General features: G+C 36.5%; 1 protein-coding gene across 1 annotated transcript in view; it reads right to left on the reverse strand.

Moving 5' to 3' along the window:
* The window catches only part of RB195_004013 (uncharacterized protein), a gene marked incomplete at both ends in the record, with an annotated part of 37588 nt that overhangs the window by 13108 nt on the left and 9939 nt on the right, over nt 1-14541 (reverse strand). The window contains one exon of the mRNA XM_064201928.1: nt 9996-10254. Within this exon, the coding sequence (XP_064057809.1) occupies nt 9996-10254 (259 nt within the window). The remainder of the gene's footprint in view (nt 1-9995; nt 10255-14541) is intronic.

Consider the following 14541-nt stretch of genomic DNA (forward strand, 5'->3'; position numbering starts at 1 on the left):
TATGAGTTTTCAAAGGATGTTCTTTTTCCTCACTGCTACCCAGATCTCGTCTTTTCCATTGTTATCTTAGTGTTAAGATAAGCGGTAAGCGTAGTGTATATTACGCTAAGCCATAACCACTTAAAAAGAGAATTAAGCAAAAAATATTCTACATACTTATTTCGGAATATATTGTAAAGATATAAGAAAATTTGTGGTGCCTTGGAGTATGAAGTAGAAGTTTTTCACTCGATTTTGGAATGTAATTAATGCCATCTACAATAATCCCAACAAAAAAACTCCTTGCTTATTGAAATGTATTTTGCTAAAGTTTTTTTTTTCTGGTCCTTTTTTAAGCAGCGAGGAATGTCTTTTGTATTCGTCGGATGAATTGCTTCTACTTGTTACTTCTCAGACTTCTTGAATGGTTTCCTGGCATTCTGGATCAGAAACTACTCACATCTATCCAAAAAAAATTTGAAAAATTCTCTAATTAATTGTGGTCAAAAGGACTGCTTTTTTTCGTTGGTTCGTTGCTTCGTTTCGTTCGTTTGCATTTTGAGTGAACAAAGTGCCTTTAGTTCATTCTTGCGTGGAAATTTCTTTGTTATTTTCTTCATCATTTGACGCTAGCCTACTTCCTGCGGCTTTTCGGATTTACTTTTCGGATTTGACTACGACCACGCGAGGCGTCATTCAGTATTCGTAAGCAATCATCACCACCCATTCATCGCACCGGATGAATCCGGTGCCTTTGTGGCTATAGACCTTGCGGACGTATTACATCGGTTTCAAACTTTCACCCTAACAGCATCATATCTCCGCAAACAAAGTTTTGGAAGAGATAAAGGATAAAGGATGGAGTTTCTGGCGTTGATCAATCCGCTTGGGATGCGCCACCACGTTCACTTCAATTCAGAATCGTTTGAGGTCCCCCGAACGTGTAACTGGCCTAAATAATGACTTGCGGTGGCTAGCAGAGGTGTCAAGTAAAAGTTTTTATTCTCCCAGACAAGTCTTCTACCAAGGGGTGAAAGGATTGATCCACTAGGCCGGATTCGAACATTCGATCGATGGTGTAGACAGTGGGACCGACTGCGCTGCGCCGCCCACTGGAAGAGATAATGAGCGAGAAACAAAGTATGTGACTGTCAAGAAGAGATGTGATTTCTTTCGATGGACACTATTTCCAGCCTGGATCCTCTACAACTTCTTTATGGACTGAGTCGATTTGTGATTGTGTGACAAAAGTAAACAAAAGACAGTTGACGTAATATTATTCGACCTCTCTAGCGTTTGGGAATTTAAACTACAGAAATTTAATTTTTTGACTTGAAAACTTTTACTCATTTCATTTGAACATTTGAACACGTCAGAAACAAAAAAAGGATGAAGAGAACACATGAAAGAGGAAGCGGAGAAAACTCCAGCTCTGAACCTCTCGGTGTTACACCGTTGAGAAACATAGCGTGTTGGTTCAGCGTTCGCTTTGTGCTGGATGTGCGAAGCTCCTTTGATAGGAGGCAGATTGCTGAGAGGTTGCGATAACTGATTTCTCTTCACTCATAGGAGAGAAGAGAACCATTCCAAATTCGAGCCTTCCGGAACGCTGCTTTCGAGTTCTATAGGAGCGCGCCACCCTCAGCACGCGTCGCATCTTTCGGGCCGTTTTTATAGCAATTAGGAAAAAATGAGCGTTGTCCCACCCGCTTTTGCAACGCCATCATGGTATTTTCCTCTGTCGTGCTGGTAAGTTCCAGCAGCGTAATCACCGGCACGGGTTATCTCATTATTTTAACTACCTGTGGCGAAATTCTGCATCAGAAATCATGTAGAACGGAATTTTGAATGGGTTTGTTGTTTCCTATGAGTGAAGAAAAGTCAGTTATCACACTCTTTCAGTAATGTGCTCCCTATCAAAGGAGCTTTGTACATCCAGCACAAACTGAATGCTACACCTATACGCTACATTTCTCAACGATGTAACAACGAGAGATTTAGTGCTAGGGTTTTCTCCCTTATCCACTCGCCGTTACTGTTTAGTTTCTTTTCTGTAGAATTGATATGTACGGCGGTTTTTTCTGTATTTCTTGGAGAAAATAACAATTAAACTCTCAACGTGTGGGAGGTTCTCCGGATGAGATAAGTGTAATTAACAGGAGAGGGCAAAAAGGTTTTTCATGCACTTTTTTCACTTTTTTCATGCAGCAGTTAAATATTTAAATTATATTAATTGCACTAACGTGAGCATAGACAATTCGACCACCTCATGCACCTTCTACAGTAACCACGCATATTTCTTCTCCTTTCCTTTCACGTTTTCCGCAGAAAGTTAGCTCCGGAAACTCCTAAGATAGTTGTTTAGAAAAAAAAACTTCAGAGATGTAGTTCAAAAAATCTTTGAAAATGCATTGAAATTAAGAAACGCTAAAAAAGCAGTGAAAGGATGGAAGGCGAATAAATGTGGTTAACAATATGAATAATAGCATGAATAACCATTTCTGTTGCTCTAAAAAATGTAAAAAAAAAATAAAAAAGCTTAAAAGCGAAATTTTACGAGAAAACTATCCCTCGCAATCTTTTTGTTTGTTTTAATTCCAAAAACAATTTTATTTTTGTATCTTGTGCACATCTATGCACTTAGCAGCTCAAAGTTCTTTACATTTGGCTCAAATCTACTGTAAAACCTACTTCTATGATAATGTGCAATCACACTAAACCCCAATAATTTCCGCAACAATTATGTACCTAGCTCGAAACGGATATTACATAATGGTTTACGTCATCGCAAGTAAATATGTATGCTAAGAATCAACCTCCTTCTCACACTTTTAATCCTTCTAAATCCACTACCTTACCACAAAATATTAAAGTATTGTCATTAGATGTTCTTACTTGTGTTTTAAGAGAGGTTTCTTTGACCTAATTATTCTTAGGAGGGCGGGTGTGGCGCAGTCGGTTAGAGGTCCACTGCAGCCCGCACGGTCGAGGGTTCGAATACGCCCTAGTGCTAACCAAGCCTTTCATCCCTTCGGGGTCAATAACTTGGTACCAAACGTGTCTGGGAGGATAAAAACACTGACTTGATCACAGGCTGACCCCCGCAAGTCATTGTATAGGCCTACACGCGTTCCGAAAACCTCAACGATTACGAATTCCAGTAAAACGCATTGGCGCATCCCAAGTGGATTGATACGCCAGTGACTTTATCTTTTTTTTTATTCTTAGGAGATGACGAAGTGAACCACTTCAAGTGTGCCCCAAAAAAACCACCCACAGCTTTGCACCAATTAATCCAAATAAGAAATATTATTTTCTATTCAATAGTCAGAAAATTCTACGTAGATTCTCACACATCACATGACAGAATGACCGTGTTTAGCTTCAATACAAGCATCCAATTTGTTCTGGAAATTTTTGAAGATGCACGTTTGCCCCGTGCTTCATCCAGGGCTCATTTCACCGAATCCAATGACTTGTGTTTAAAAGAGCAGGCATTTTGCTCCGGAATCCTCTAGAATCGACCACACATCAAAATCCAAAAGAATGAGTTGACAGAAGAGTTTGACGGCCAAACATCTCCGTCCAGAAATACGGAAGAATGGCCTCACACCGCTCCAGTGACTTCTTTGCGCAGTGGGCCCGCGTCCAAGTTTTCAGGATGGTTCAGTCAGTGCCCTTACTGGTTTCTTTGGCTGAAGGAATTGCCGAATCACTGCATCTCTAGATATTCCATAGCCCGTCACATTTCATGTGGACCAGCCATACTCTGCAACGTTGCATGACGGAAGCTCTACGTATGTGTAACGCAATTTATTTGATGGAACACTTCCTTTATCGACTGTTTCAAAGCTCAAGGCTGTTTCTGTTTTCCTTTTCAAAAAAAAACTTTTTTTTAAGACCTATAAAGTCACTGTCAAAATCCTCCTTCGACAAAAAAACCACTAAGGTTATAATTTTTATCATTTTTTATTTTATTTTATTTAACTTATGATCTGAATTTTAAAATTCCCGAAGTAGAGAACTTCCCAGTAGAACGTAGAGTTCAGAAGAGTTCGAGTGAAATTTCGCGCAACTCCTCCACCCATAAATCCAGACGATTGTTACATCAGGGGCACTCAGGCTCATCAGTCCGTGCAAAGGCTGCTCACATGTGTTCTCTTCATCCTTTTTTTGTTTCTGACGTTTTCAAATATTTTCATGGATGTTTTGGACCCTTTCCTTCAGTCCTTTGAAAATTATCCACACAGGTGTTATTAAGGTTCATTAGATTACGTCTCAGTTCAATCATTTCAGTTAATTTATATGTATTCACGTAATTATTTCACTTCAATCTCTTTTTTTAAGTGAAATTTAGAAGAAAAGCAACACTGTAATATCATAAGAAAATTTAAAGATGAGAATTTTTTTGGAAATCTAATGGTTTGCTTGTCTATCGCTAGTCGATTGCGCTCCTTTTCTCAGTAGTCTTCTTTTTAGTCTGTCTACTTAGTTTTTTCTTTTAATTTAGAAATTATAATTTATGAATTATGAAGGAACCAGAGAGTTGTCCAATTTTCTGCCCAGTACTTTTTGCTAGCCACTGTGCCATCCTATGTATTTATTTCTCATGGATAAAAGATGAAGATAGAGGTTATGACAATTTTTTTTGCTATTTATATTTATATTTATTTATCTTTATCTATATTTATTTTTTTATTTATCGGCACTTTATCGCAAAAACTTTTTGTGATAAAGTGCCGATTTAATCGGTTACAAATAGCAAAAAAAACATTGTCATAACCTTACTGAAAGTTGCGCATACTTGACGATCCACTCAAGACACTTTGCAATATCCTACACCGCTCCAGGTGGAATCCCGCAGAATCCCGCCTTTGTCTGACAAAATAAGTACCCACCTGGCTACTGCCATTGTGTGACCGTTCTTAAGCGAATAAAGATAGAGGATTATTTCTTAAAGTATTAAAATTCCCCTCTTGTGTATCGCCAATGACTCTGCATTCTAATGTAGAATTTTAAAATTTGGACTCCTTGGCCTTGGTGAACAGAAACCGATACGCAGGTGCTTAATTGCAAACAAATATTCACCTGCTTAATTACAGGGAATCGTCAGTCTTAAAACACATTTTCTGTTCTCTGGTCTAACCATCGGAAGGTTACAACCAAATAAAACAAAAAAAAAACCTACTGTATGTCTCATGAGAAGAAATGGGATCATTTTTTTTCAAATATCAGTTTTTTTTTGAACGGCCATCTAATAAACATATATATTATAGAAAATTTTTTAGCCCATACTTTTTACAGATGGTATACAAAGAACAAGGTATCGTCAGTTCAGAAAAGTGCGTCCAGAAATTTCCCTCATAATCTTCTCATGACATCTAAAAGTTTCTACCCTTAAGCAATAGGCATCCACATTTAAATGAATTCATTTCTTGTTCTCACTCACCTAAAAAAAATCTTTGTTTTCGTATATTTATTCCAGAATAAACAATAACAGGTTTCTGAGAACCGCTTTAAATTTATTTATTTATTTATTCACATACACCAACAGTGCATCAGAAAAGAAAGATAAAAAAGTGGAACACACTTTGTTTGAGTCAGAGAATCTTACGAACAAAAAGGAGATACAAACTTTACTAGAACCGGAACCTAATTTTCTATCAGAAAAGACTGTCTTTTTTTTTCGCGGCGGATTATGGATATAATGAATAAAAAAAATGAGTTAAATAACAAAATAAATAATTTTAATTGGCTCTATCTTGTAACTACTTGCAGTTACTAACAAAAAAAAACAATTTTCAACTAATTAGCAGTTTTTACAGTTGTATTACGTCTGTCTATTTCATTTAATAGCATACTGTTACGATTTTCTCTCACGAAATCACACTTTTTTTTTGCAAAATAATATTTGAGCTTTTCCATCAACCTCTTTTTCTTATATGCTACCAGAATGTGAGAAAATGTTGATTTTTTTCCAGAATATAGATGTTCTCAAACTTTGTGCTCGTGGAAAATTCCTCATAGTCGTACTCATTTTACATGGGAACTTTGTTTCTATTTAGTATTTACGGGGTGTAAAGATTTTTTGTTAGCATATAATTTTATCTTTCTTTTACTTTGAACAAGCATAAAAGAGTGCGGAGATCTTGCTGGAAATTTCTCATCCATTGTTTTCTCGTTGTTTGAAGCAATTTTCAAAGCATTCAAAGCGAACAAGGGAAATTCAGCAGTAGTTTTTCAAGGATTTTGACCCTGGTACGCATTTTTTAGATGTACAATGCACTCTACATATACAACTAATGTATTTTCCACTGTTACTGTAAGCACATCTCTTTTTAGCCTTTATGAATAAAAATAAAATATGAGTAGAACAAAGATTTCTGTCTAAGTTCTCTTTGTTTTGTTTTTTTTTTCATAAATGAGCGTTTTAACATAATTTTGAAAATATAACACTACATCTTCGATCCGAATTTTCAATTTTATTTCTACTTTCCTTAAGATTTTCCATCCATAGTACCCTAAGGGCTGAATCAAAAGAATCAATGATCTTCACTATCGATTGGCAAAGGTCATGGGTCTACTCTGCTTGCAGGAGTGTTGGAGTAAACACGTCAACAAAGTATGCAAAGTGTAACCTGTGAGACAACATAAAAATTAATGTGAAGGGGGAAATTTTTACGCCTGTAAGAGAAAGGGGCCCACAAAGCGTTGAGTAAATAAAACATCCACAATTTAATTTGTTTCAAGATAAAATTAAGTCAATTTCAGTTGTGAAAATTCCTTTCATTTTCATTCCAATGACTTGAAAACTTGTCACAACTTCTGTAAATATTTAAGAAATGATAATGCTGGTTTCTTGTTGTCATGTTCTCATCATAATTACTTCTATTTTATATTTTAAAAAACGGTTAAAAATGGTTTAAAATGGTTAAAAGATGAAAGAAAGGAACATTAGAGGATGAAAATGATGATTTGGTGCCTGATTCGAAACATTGTATTTTTTAGGTGCATTCCTTTCAGCAAAAAAAATGTTTTGACATTTTTTTATAACATTTTTGTAATATTTTCCAACAACACTGACTACAACACCTTGTTATACATTAATAACGTATTTCTCTGCTCTGCTGAATTCTAATGGGCGCATTTGAACGAAGAGAAGCAAAACAGCATTATTTTACATTATTTTATAAGTAAAGCCACTGGTATGATTAAAAAATCCCCAAAATTTATCTTCCTCTTCTAGAAAAAAATTTGCAATACATATTCTTATCCTTAAAAAGTTGGTGGTGAGCAGGACAGATTTTTTAGATTGAAAAAATTAAAACTACAATACTTTTTTTTAGAATTTTTTGAAAAATCTTCTCGAATTTCTCAAAAGAAAAATCTAAGAGATCCATAATCCAAGAGATCTTAACAAACTCTTAACTCTTTTTAATTCTGTCAAGAAAAAACAGTGTTAAATTAACAGGAGAATATCTTCTAGAAATTTTCTCTGCAATTTTACTGCAACAACTAGAATATTCCGTTCAGAATTATTTTTCTTACGAATAACCTATTCATATTTTGTTCTACGATCACCAAAACGTGTTCATGTCTAAGTGGAATAAATTTTTCGTGAAAATAGTGTCTGTTACACGTTTTTCAGAAAATTTCAGGCAAATAATTAAAAGTGTAGGAACGTGCTCTTGAAAAAAAAAAGCATTTGAGTGCATTTTGATGGATTAAACATCTGCTGTCGCTACTTCATTAGCCATTTTGTCCTTTACCTCCGCAATGGTGTGTCGCTATTACGAAAGGTTTCTACAGCATTTCTCAGCCACTGATATAGGCTACACGTACATAAATATCTTAAAAATATTCAACTTAAGTTGTTAGCAAGTAGTAATCTTTTTCTCTTTTTTAAAATTATTTCCTGGTACTCTACGAATTTGGTGATCTCCGTTTTACAGAAAGTTTTATGTGAAGAAATGAATATGAAGAAAATTTCCAACATATTTCCATGAATCCGGCACACTTGGCCTATCACGAGTGGCTATTTGTAAAAATTAGAGCATGAATGTGCCCCTGAATTTCAATACATCATCGATCGATCGTGGCGTACTGTAAATCATTTGATTTAATAATATTTAATCTAACTAATTCATCTTACTTCTTGTCAATTATTTCTTGAAAAAAAAACCTCGTTCACGTCCCTACTCCTTGCATTTTTCCACGGTTTTCGTATGCTTTTTTTCAGTAATTTTGCAAAGCTTGCAAAATGGGAAAAGAGACGCAACTAAATGTGTCGTTGAGCCGTTTTTTTTTACCTGTATATATGAGCGTTGACGTTTATGTTCATCCGGACCACCGCGACGCATCCATAGCCAATTTTGCCCTTCAACACTTCAATACCGGAATTGTTGTTCTACGTTTCTTATCATTTTATCGTTTGAATCTGCCACTTTTTCACTGTGGGCCAACCTATGCTACACTTACACCTATTTTTGATATTTTCTCTATTATATATACAAAGGCATTTTTTATAAGTGCAATTTTTTCCTTAACCTTCAACATTTTCAAACTTTTCTTTGAGAACAAATACTTTGAATTCTACTAAATAAATCTTTCTAAAAATTCTTTCAAAATTTAAGATAATAAAAACCTTTTCAATCTAACACTTGTTCTCCTGCTTACTGAAAAATTTATGACAATGAACATTTTCAGCCAAACACCAAGATTTAATGTTGAAAAAAGAAAAAAAAATAAAGAAGAGACTATGGAAGAAAAAAGAGAACCGTGAAAGCTGCAGTTTCGATAGAATAATAACCACATTAATACGATTCGACCCTCTGAACACGAATATGTTTTTAAAAAAATTCAATGATCCTTGGTTTTTCTTGCGTACATGTTCAGGCTGACAAGAACTGAAATAATACGAATACGGTACAAGATTACAGTACTTCAGATTACCGCACAAGAGCAAAGAGATCAGAGAAGATGAATGAAGAAAACTCTACCATGGATGTTGAATTTTGCATAAAGGTAAAGCCAAGTCATACTTTCCTCAAATTTAATTTTTTTCCAGTTTTTTTTTCTTCCACAAAAACAATTTTCTCTCATGAATGACGTATTTACATTGGTTTTAGAATGGCATCAACGTCGTGACATATTCATACTACCGGACAGTGCAGATTTTTCACATAATTTTATCCATATGTTCAATTGTATTAATACTTTGGGTGGTGAAAAAATATCGGAATAAATTCATATTTCATTATAATATCAAGGTAGGAATTGCTATGTTTTTTTTCCTATTTTCAAATAACAAAAAATTTTCATTGAACAGCTTCATCTAGGTTTATTCTAGGTTCTCTTCGTATCACTTTTCTTGGGGTCATTACTACATGCTACTTTGATGACGATATTTCAAGTTTGTGATTTTTTTTTCTGCTAAAAAAAAATTTCTACTTTGAATTGTTTCGTACTTTCATTGTCTAAGGTCATACGCAGAGAAAAATCTGTAAAAATAATTTCTACGGATTCTAGAGATTTCAAAAAAAAATTCAGAAGATTTCTACGTCCCTGTTGAAATAGCTTGTCCTGTACAAACGACATCCCTTTTTCAGTGCTACCAGTTGATACTGTCATACACGTACAGAGAGCCTTGTGACGTCATTCTTTCCAGATATTTCTATATATCCATCCATTTGCCTTTTGGTTATTCCATTATTTGGATCGAAGTCACACAAGTAAGGAATTTTGAGTTCCAGTTTTCACCAGATACATTAGGCTTGGAATTGAGGGATAGTTCTGAAATAAAATGCTCAATTTTTCGAGAATTCAAATTGTCAAACAGTAGATTGTGTACTACTTTTTGAGATTGTTATTGATCTTTATTCTGGCTAACGTTTTGGCGTCGTCGCCCTTTTCAGAGCCTGGAAAAATCAAATACACGTGTAATCTACTCTCTCTATGATTTAACAAACAGATTATTCAAAGGCAACCTCAGAAAAGCAGACCACCATAGCGCTCACCTTGATAGCCACGAAATCGTGATGTTAGCGGACCACCAGTTGTTAGAGTTGCGCCGCTAGTAGTAACTAGTAACGATGCCCCCGCCTCTGACCCCGTAGGGCAAAACCGGCAAAGATCTTGGTATGGAGCCAGATCGTTCGTCACAGCAATGCATTCTTCTTTACGATTCATGATAGGACTTTTGGCCGTGATATGAAAAGCTTCCAATGTTTTTCGCGCCAGAACGTCCGATTCGTGTGCTAAGATCGTGGCTGCTATCTTGAAAGGGGTGTTGTCAAGACACTTTGTCAAACGGTAATTTCTACGGTATACTGTGGTTTTCTGATTCTGATTTTGACAATTCCATATGACAAAAGGGCGCTAAATTAATCAACAATCTCTTCTCTCCTACAATTTAACTAAATGTGGATTATTGTGGATCAATGACAAGTGAAGAACCTTTTTCTGTTCAAAGAATCATTGAAATCCATTTTATTGTGGGATATATGTTATGCAAACATTTTTAATTAATACTGTTTAGCTAGCTATGCTAATAGAAAGAACTATAGCAATATTTTATGTGAATAAATATGAATCATGCACAAAAACGTTCGGAAACTCATTATTTCTTCTATCAGTGAGTTTATTCACCCCTTTTTCTGTGCCTACAATAACAGGGAATTGTTGAAAATTTTCTTTTCGAATTTTTTCAGATTTTGATACCAGTTCTTGGATGTTTCTACGCATATGCTGGTGAGAAATTTCGTAACCCGCAAATCAGTTGTATTAATATACCTGTTACGCGAAGTTTACAAGTTAATACCCTTTCTATTTTCTTGATTGGGTGTCATTTGCTAGCACTTATTGCATTGGCTGCAACGCTTTGCTGCAGTAGGAGGAAATCGAGGTAAGAGAGCTATTGTGAAGTTTTTACGCACCTATTTTGAAGGTATCACTCCACGAATTTGGGGTGGTGCGGGTTTCAGGTTGAGCATTCGTATACGGGATCGTAGATTATGAATAGAAGGGTGATTCCGTCTATTTCTCCCTAACTGCCGCAAAAAACGGCCCTAAAGATGCGACTTCGAGCGTTCCGGCGCGCTATTTTCCACTACGAGTTCGATTGGAGCGCGCCAGCCTTGTGCACGCGCCTCATCTTCCGCGCCGTTTTCTACGGGAACAAGGAAGAAATGGACGGAATCACCGTTCTCTCCACAGTCTACGATCAAGTATAAGAATACTCCACCTAAAATTCGTACCATCTCAGATTCGTGAGGTGATGCCTTTAAAGTTCAGGACATGTTGGCATGAAATACGAAAGAAAAATACTGCTTAAGAAATTAGAATACATTTTTGTTCATTCACACATAATACCGTAGTTAGCTATCTTTTGCTCATTTCTAAGGAATAATCTAGAAGATTTGTTACCTGAAAATAATGAGAAAATTCAGTATAGAACAGTAAAACTTTTTTGGTTTTGCTTTTTGCTTCTTTTTGTGGTTTTTTTTTGCTTTTTTTTGCTGTGCCTAAAAATTAAAACGCACATGATTCGTAGAAATATAAGTGGATGGATGTAGCAGTAAGGATGTTTCCGAAGGACCGTAATTAATTGATTGATCAAACAAATTTTCATTTTTGTAAGCTCAGTCTTAGTCAGAATTGAATAATTAATTCCAAAATTCAACTGTTGAACATTATTATCACTTCAATAAAAATTTCGTTCATTTCAGTGCTGCTCAAACATTAACAAGTCGATTCCAACTTTCTGAGAATATCACATCGTCACGTCTTCTTATTACCCTCTCCGCAACACAACTGATAATATTTTTTTCATATGCAATATCAACAGTTTATCTACGATTCACATTCAAACCAGGAGGCTCTCTTTCACTGCACAATTCCAACGTCCTTGTTGCTTATGTGAGTTTTTACACCGCTGCTGCTCCCGATATTGTTTCGAAAAAAAAAAAACAAATTGAACCTATAACATCCGTGATACCGCTCTAGTAAATGAGAAAATGCGGAAATGGAAGAAACTTCTAAGGGGCACCTTGGCTTTTTCACATATGATTTATACATCAAACATTGAAAATATCAAAAAAAAAAACGTCTAAGATATTTATGAAAACAAGAATAGACAATAAATCTCCTTCACATCTCAATCTAATTTAGTTGATACCGGTATATACATTTGCGTTACCTCTTATCACCACGATTTTTCTGTGGAGAGCGAAACAAAGTAGACGGTCTGAAATTCAATCAATGGTTCGGGTAAGATTTGATCATTCTCACTGAATTCCTCATCGAAACAGATTCATACAAGAAATTTAGGTGAAATCGTCAGGTGCTGAAGGTTGGGCAACCTATTCAACACAATTAGAGAAACAGTGGAATGGCCAATGAATGAGGAGGAGTTTTCAATAGGAAATGTCACTGCTCCGAAAGTTAACTTAAGGCGAACAAGTTAAAGGACACGAGGAACCCGCTATTCTTCCGGGCAGGGCACTGTCTATTGCCTACTTGAGTTGTACCACTTAAATGGCCGTCGACGTTATGTGAAGACGGATTTGGTTGCATTCTATCGCGCGATAATTTGCATCGTTGGAGAGGAAAAACACACAGTACTATGTGCTATACAGGCATTTTGCTGGATTTTGGATCAAGTGGAAAATGAGACCATCATTCTCATATTCTTGCACCGTACCTTCACCTATATCCATTCGCACATAGATCCGAATATCGAATCACTTCTGATAGGTCTTGAAGTAATTTCAGAATTTTTGCTGCGGCGGGGAATCCATATTGACGACCTTTCAAATCCCATATGTTGTAGTACGACTATTTAGTTTATCTTAATTAATTTCTTTAACTTTGAACTGTATTGATGAGCTTCAGGTGAATTACACTATCGAATATATATATATCGAATAAATGTTGTCAGATTTGTCAACTTTTCTTTTTATTCTTTTTCGATTCAATTCATTTTAAAATTATGTTAGAAAAACTACAGAGACTCCTTTCTCCAAAAAAAAATCCATGCGAAAGATTGAAAAAAGCGTGACGGTGTCTTCCCAAAGGTCGACCTCCGAAAGCAAAAGGTCCTATTCAATGGTGGATAGTTCTGGGAGTACTCTTTGTGAATTGATATCATCTTCGTTTCAAGCAAAATCTTCACCGAAAGAAGCGATGGTCTGATCCCGTATAGAGACTCTGGCACAACGGCGACCTCCGTCATGCAGAATCTTTTACTGACGAGGATGTGGTCAAATTCTGGATTTTTTGTGCTTATGAAATTGCGAGTTCCCAAGGGTGATCTTAGTCCTCATGATAAAGTCAGATAGCCTCTCCCCTGGTCAGCCCATTAAAAGTCGTGGGTTCCGATGTGATGTTCTTCAAGCTTTCTTTTGAGGCCAATTTTGGCGTTGAAATCGCCAACTGTGAGCTTGAAGAAGGTATTATGATATTCTCTGCAGAACATTTCTAGGTCCATATAAAAAGCTTCAACTTCTTCCTCCTTGTGGGATGATGTTGAAGAGTGAGAGAATGAGAGAAAATAGTCAAACCTGGTATTGATCCAAACCTTCTCATTCGTGAACATCCTGTTGGGGTTGCTAGTTGTTCGAAAGAGTAGATGTTGACTGCCATATTGCATTGACGTGGACACCAGCTCTACCAAGTCCTATATTGTCGCACGTTCCTAAAAACAGTTCTTCCTTGTGTCATATACAGCGTTTAGCAGCCGTCCCTGTCTCTCCTCAGTTCGATGACTTCGTACTTAATCCTCCTAAATTGCATTTTTTCAATGGTTGTTTCCGATGCAAGCATACGGCCCAGATGATCCTTGCAACCCCGTCATTTCTAGAGCTACCATACTAGGATTTCCTCCGGAATCAGGAAACTCTTTCTTATGATTGTGTTGTGATTCAATTTTAAAGATTTTAAAGCCCATGTGCAGATTCCAGCCTTTTTGTCCTACGAGCTTCAGGAGAACGTTGCGTCCTCCCGAAGTGGGGCTTATTTGTCGAAGTCCACTCCAAACCGCCCTGTTCGCATCTCCCACCCACTTGCTTGCATCGTTTTGGCCGAACTCCCGAGATACAGTGGTATTATGAGTCCTAGCACGGGAGAAATAAGGAGTACATCCCCTGAAGCCATATAAGTCTTAGGTCAGGCACCAGTTCGCTTTTGGTTTACGATTAGCCCCCTACCAGCCACCTGAGAATGCCCTACGCAGCACCGAGATTAAATGGCTGCGCTCTCTCTAATAGGGGAGATCTGGGGATGTTAATGCGTGGAACGAAATTATTTGTCGGTTTTTTTTAAATGATATAATTGCTAAGAAACCTCCAAGCAGTCGCCGGGGTGTCGAGGTAAGTTGTAAACTGGTAGTATTATGACTTTGACTACTGCAATATTCAAAAAAATGTTTTTTTTTTCTAATTTTGAATGAAAGATAAACCGTAATGGGCGCTAAACGTCCGAGTTCAATTCAGAGGCGTTTTAGCTCTGTGAGTGCGGGTGCAGCCTTGCAGTGAATAGCGGGGACGAGCCGATGTAAAATGTAAA

The sequence above is a fragment of the Necator americanus genome, chromosome IV (genome assembly GCF_031761385.1).
Source record: "Necator americanus strain Aroian chromosome IV, whole genome shotgun sequence".
Classification (NCBI taxonomy): Eukaryota; Metazoa; Nematoda; class Chromadorea; order Rhabditida; family Ancylostomatidae; genus Necator; species Necator americanus.